Here is a 6,000-nt window from a genome sequence, read left to right on the forward strand (position 1 = left end):
CCAGAGACAAAGAGACCATAGACCATCAGAAAGGGGATAGGAACAAGATATATATTTCCAGGGTATGTCACTGTGGCTTACTTCCTTAAGTTAGGACCCTCCTTCTAATAATACAACCACATTCTGAATCTATCATGGGCTTAAATCCACTGGTTAGACCAGAGCCTTCAGAGTCTAGCTAACCACTTCCTCAAAGCCCATCAGCTGGCAAGCAAGACTTTAACACAGGAGCCTTTTAGAGGGGGACACATCATATCCCAACCATAGCAGGAAGGAAAGCTGATGCAAGACCTTGCACGGGAAGAAACAACTGAACTTGCTAAATGTATCTGAGGTGGGAATTGTGGGAAGGGAGGAACCTAAACTGCCTGTTTGCCAGAGTGGGATTGCTCAGAATAAAGATAGCTCCACTGGCATTTACAAGTGGGATAATGATGCTTTTAGTTTCAGATATGCCGAGTGTGAGGCTGCAATAAGATATTGAAATGAAAATATCTAAGATCTGGTTGGTAATTTGAAAATGAAATCAAGTATAGAAACTTGAGATGATGGGGGCTGGAGAGATGGCTCAATGGTTAAGAGCACTGGCTGCTCTTCCAAAGGTCATGAGTTCAATTCCCAGCAACCACATGGTGGCTCACAACCATCTGCAATGGGATCTGATGCCTTCTTCTGGTGTTTCAAGGACAGTGTGTTTATATACATTAAATAAATAAATAAATAAATAAATAACTCTTTAAAAAAACTTTCAGTTAAAAAAAGAAACTTGAGATGTATCTAATTGATGCTGAAAATATAATAAAATTTTGGCAAATTAATCTGCACATTATTATTATTATTTGGTTTTTTAGAGACAGGGTTTCTCTGTGTAGCCTTGGCTGTCCTGGAACTCACTCTGTAGACCAGGCTGGCCTCAAACTCAGAAATCTGCCTGCCTCTGCCTCCCAAGTACTGGGATTAAAGGCGTGCACCACCACTGCCTGGCCTGCAAATACTTATACACCCTCTATAAGGGTTTATGGCTAGCTCTCAGGTGGGGGATATACATCAAGAGAAGAGTAGAATGTCAAAGATTTAATGTTTGAGTGTTGGGTATTTCTTTGTTAGAGAACAAAGAGCCAATAAGAGATAAGAGCAAGTGGGAATGATGAGTGTCCTAGTTAGGGTCCTATGACTGTGATGAAACACTATGACCAAAAACAAGTGGGGAGGAAAGAGTTTATTCAGCTTACACTTCCACATCATAGTCCATCACTGAAGTAAGTCAGGACAGGAACTTAAACCTGGAGGCAGGAGCTGATGCAGAGGCCATAGAGGGGTGCTGCTTACTGGCTTGCTCCTTATGGCTTGCTCACCCTGTTTTCTTATAGAACCCAGGATGGCTAGCCCAGAGATGGCACCACCCACCATGGGCTGGGCTCTCTCCCATCAATCACTAGTTAATAAAATCTCCTACAGCTGGATCTTAAGGAGGCATTTTTCTCAATCAAGGCTCCCTCCTTGACTCTAGCTTGTGTGCCAAGTTGACATAAAACCAGCCAGTGTAATGACTCAAAGAAAGTGTAGAAACAAGAAAATGTGCATGATTAGGGGCCAAGGAAAGAAGAGATTTCAAAACAGAAGTTAAAGAGAATGAAGACTGGTGATGCTGAGGGATCTGGCCCTAGAAGGCAACCAATACTCCTCATGGGATGGTTCTTCATTAGACAGTGAGGACATAATGCAGACCATCTTTTTTTTTGTTTTGTTTTTTGTTTTTGTTTTTTTTTTTGTTTTTCGAGACAAGGTTTCTCTGTGTAGCCCTGGCTGTCCTGGAACTCACTCTGTAGACCAGGCTGGCCTCGAACTCAGAAATCCGCCTGCCTCTGCCTCCCAAGTGCTGGGATTAAAGGCGTGCGCCACCACCGCCCGGCAATGCAGACCATCTTAATTCAGTAAACATTTTCACTCACTGTCAGAGGTACTGGTTAGGTCTCACAAATTCAGACCTAGTAAACATATTTGTTTTTCTTCTTTTAATCATAAAGGAGATGAAATTCTGGACTACATTAATTCCAGACAAATAGCCAAAGAAAAATTACAATATCCTTTATGACCTCTAACTTAGGTCTATAAGCGGGAATAATTTTAAGGAGTGGTTGCATCATTCTAAAGATTCTTGTCCAATAACATTAAGACAGCCCCTGGCTGTCTCAGATCATATTCTACCTAAAGAATATGATTCTGTTTAGATTATAACTTGCTGGAAGGGTAGGCTTAAGGTTTGAGTCACATAAAAATGTTTTGGAACTGAAATCTCTGAAAAATTTTTAAAGATTTATTTACTTATGTTATATATATGAGTACACTGCAGCTGTCTTCAGACACACCAGAAGAGGGCATCAGATCCCATTATAGATGGTTGTGAGCCGCATGGTTGTGGTTGCTGAGAATTGAACTCAGGACCTCTGGAAGAACAGTCAGTGGTCTTAACCGCTGAGCCATCTCTCCAGCCCAGTCTCTGAAATTTTTGACAGCTATAAACAGAGTCTATCTAACTTAAGCTCCATTTTTACTTAGAAAACAAATGATTTGAGTTAGGAAAAAAAAGATGAATGGAATTTAATAACTTTCTTGTTGACATTGAATAGACCCTATAAAGAAAGTAAGTCATACTCTGGTGTCTATTCCTTGGGTGGAGCACGTAGCTCACTTTTAGAGATTATTTGGTTTCTTGAATATTTAGCAGTTTCAGATGTAGGTTTTTCACTGTGACTCAGCTGCAGTGTGAGCTTCACTTCTCCAAAGTCACTGAACTGTGCCATCATTATTTCCTGTCCTGGAAGAAGTTAGCCCCAGAGGGTTGGGGTGGAATGTGTGAAAAATGAATGGCTTCTTAGGTCCTTCCACATGTGCACGTATGTATAGCCCTATATGTGGTGCATCTCCTTGTATGTGGTAGACATGTACATCTCCCTGTACCTGGTGCACATGTGTATTTGGTTGTGCACGAAAATTTATGGAGGCCATAGGGTGACCTCAGATGTCTTTCCTCAAGAGTCATCTACCTTGTTTTGTGATCTGGGGCTTGCCAATTAGGCTAATCTGGCTAGCCTATCAGCCCCAGGAACCCACCTGCTCTAGCTCTGCAGCACTGGCATTGCAAGTTTGAGCCACTACAGCTGGCTTATTTGTTTGTTAGTTTAATTAATTAATTAATTAATTAATTAATATTTTTGAGGGTCTTTCTATGTTTCTTGGCCTAACATGGAACTCACTATGTAGAACAGACTGGCTCAGACTTGCAAAGATCTGTCTGCCTGTGCTTGCCAAATGCATGTGTCGCCATTCCTAGCCCTCACATGTCTTTTATGTAGGTGCTGGGAATCAAACTCAGGTGTTCCTGCTTTCAAGTGAGCTATTTTTCCTAAATCTCTCACCTGTTTCTTTGGAAAAATAATTCTTGGAATTGTATTTCAGAAGTTGAAAAGGCAATCTACCAAGTACAAGGCAGACAAAATATATCCTACAACGGTGGCTCAGAGGCCCAAGAATATCAAGAAAAATAGATACAAGGATATTTTGCCCTGTAAGTTCCATTTCTTCATGTAAACTTGTATATCCTTCCAATTTTAACTCGCCTCCTCTACTTTTTAACCAAATACTTGTTCTTAATCTTGGAATACTGTGCTGGAAAATTAATTATACTATCTATGACTGTAAAAAACTCATTCATTCATTTTATTACTTGTTCATGTAGACTTATCCCTCTGTGTAAGAGTTCTCAGTTACACCATCTCTTTCTCTCTCGTTCTAGATGATCACAGCCTGGTAGAGCTGTCTCTGTTAACTTCTGATGAGGACTCCAGTTATATCAATGCCAGCTTTATTAAGGTAGACTGAGGAGATAAAAACATCCCATATTTTTCTGAGCACCTAAAATAGGGTATGGGGAGAAGACTAGGGAGAAGAGGGTGCTGTCTGCACTCATCTCAGGTGAATTATGTTTCTCTTTAGGGTGTCTATGGACCTAGGGCTTATATTGCCACCCAGGGTCCTTTATCTACAACTCTGCTGGACTTCTGGAGGATGATCTGGGAATACCGTGTCTTGGTGAGTGGGTAATTGCTTCTGGTACTTCAGTTGAGAAGGCAAGACGCTAGGGAGAAACTGAGCAGGTTTCCTGGCTGTTAAAAGCAGCTCTTTTCTTCTGGCTTGATGAAATTTCAGAGCACTGGTATCTTTTATCAATTTTACTGTGAACTCTTGTTCACGTGAATGAAAGCTGGCAGCCTGACAGTCTCTCTCTGTTGCAAGAATTGAGCTGACTAGAGAAAGGGAAGCGGGAACAAAAGAAGGAAGAGTAAGAGTGGTTCATATGTCCTTGGGGTTTCTTTTTGGGTTAAAAGGCAAAGCCAACAGAGAAACAATGTTTAATATGTTCTGGCTCTGGGACTCATGCAGGACTCTCCTCTTTAGCTCTGTACACATGTTTACGCTTCTGTTTCCTGCCTCTAGGTCATTGTAATGGCATGTATGGAGTTTGAAATGGGAAAGGTGAGTTGTTGTTGAGTACTGGTTGACCTAAAGATAAAGGAAAAAAAAAAGGTGGTAGTGGGGTGGGAGGCTGGGGGCAATTATGACAGAACTTTGCTTATGTGTATCTAGAAAAACCATACCATACCATGTGATCCACAAGCGGTTTGACCTCTGAGAACCCCTTCTATCCATTTCCCCTCATAGCTCCTGTGCTAAACAGTTAAAGAAAGGAAAGTAGAAGAGAATACCATTTCCTTTCTGACTATCAGATGCTTTAACTGCCCCACAGAGACTCTGCCCCTCAGAGACTCTGCCTGTCAGAGGCTCACCCTGGGCTGCACCACCACACATAGCCATTAAGTCCTTGCCAAGGATTGCATGGTGGAAGGAGTCAATACTTTTATTTTAATCTGTTTAATCACTTTAGCTATTGAAAACTCTATTTTGGGGTATGTGAAATTTTTTCAAATATAAACATGATTTACTATAAAAGAAAGTATTTCCAGTGAAAATTTAGTATTCTACTTAAGGTGTGTGATATGTATAAAATATACATAGGATTTTAATTTTTACTACAACAACAGGGCAAGCAAATATGCACTATTACTGTACACTGGATTACATGTTAAATATTTTGGTATTTTGGGCTAAAATATATTTCACCTATATTCATTTTAAAATGCGGTATTCAAAATCTTAAACCTAAACATCTGACTGCACTGTCTGCTGTTGTTATCCTGAGTTGGGAATCGAAGGAATCTGGCACCTAACTGGTGCAGCTGTGCTAGTCAACAATTTCAGATTTCTCTCTCTTTCTTTTTTTGAGATGCTGAAAATAGGTCAACAATGGGTATGTCTACTTTTTCAGGCTCTTGGAATTCTGTAATTTAGACATCCTTTAATGTCTGTCTTTATCCTTTGGAGATTCCCTATCATGCTGCTAGAGCTGAAGTCCAAGGTGGTTAGCTGTGCCTAACCTAAGATGAAGAACACAGAGCTGCTTCTGAATAAAGGAGTGGGTTTCATTTTGTAGGAGGGATTAGACTATGTGGGAAACCATTACCTTCTCTTTTATGTAACAGAAAAAGTGTGAGCGTTACTGGGCTGAGCCAGGAGAAACACAGCTGCAATTTGGCCCCTTTTCTATATCCTGTGTGAGTATGATGTGTTTCTATTATGGCTAAGCAAGGCTTCCAGGATCTGCTTTTTAGAAAGCATGCCTTTGAAATTGCTAATAATTTAATCTTCTCCTTAGGAAACTGAGAAAAAGAAATCTGATTATAAAATCAGGACTCTGAAGGCCAAGTTCAATAGTGTAAGTATAGAGCAGAAAAAAATAAAGTGAAGAAATGAGATGAGACAGGCAACTGTGTGTGAGAGAGAGAGACTCAGGCTGGGCATGGAGCAATGTGGAGAGTCAGAACACACACAGAGTGTGTGTGTGTGTGTGTGTGTGTGTGTGTGTGTGTGTGTGTGTGTGTG

The 6,000-nt window shown here is 40.6% G+C and overlaps 1 protein-coding gene across 3 annotated transcripts in view; it reads left to right on the plus strand.

Annotated features, from left to right (window-relative positions):
* The window catches only part of Ptpn22 (protein tyrosine phosphatase non-receptor type 22), a 55,901-nt gene that overhangs the window by 11,881 nt on the left and 38,020 nt on the right, over positions 1-6,000 (plus strand). For all 3 annotated transcript variants that reach the window (XR_003709772.1, XM_028755619.1, XM_028755621.1), the window contains exons 2-7: positions 3,460-3,568; positions 3,797-3,873; positions 3,997-4,092; positions 4,498-4,536; positions 5,601-5,672; positions 5,774-5,833. Coding sequence is in view for 2 of the 3 variants with exons in the window: in XM_028755619.1 (XP_028611452.1) it covers positions 3,460-3,568; positions 3,797-3,873; positions 3,997-4,092; positions 4,498-4,536; positions 5,601-5,672; positions 5,774-5,833 (453 nt within the window). In the remaining variant the exon portion in view is untranslated. The remainder of the gene's footprint in view (positions 1-3,459; positions 3,569-3,796; positions 3,874-3,996; positions 4,093-4,497; positions 4,537-5,600; positions 5,673-5,773; positions 5,834-6,000) is intronic.

The sequence above is a fragment of the Grammomys surdaster genome, unplaced genomic scaffold (assembly GCF_004785775.1).
Source record: "Grammomys surdaster isolate TR1022 unplaced genomic scaffold, NIH_TR_1.0 126071, whole genome shotgun sequence".
Taxonomy (NCBI): Eukaryota; Metazoa; Chordata; class Mammalia; order Rodentia; family Muridae; genus Grammomys; species Grammomys surdaster.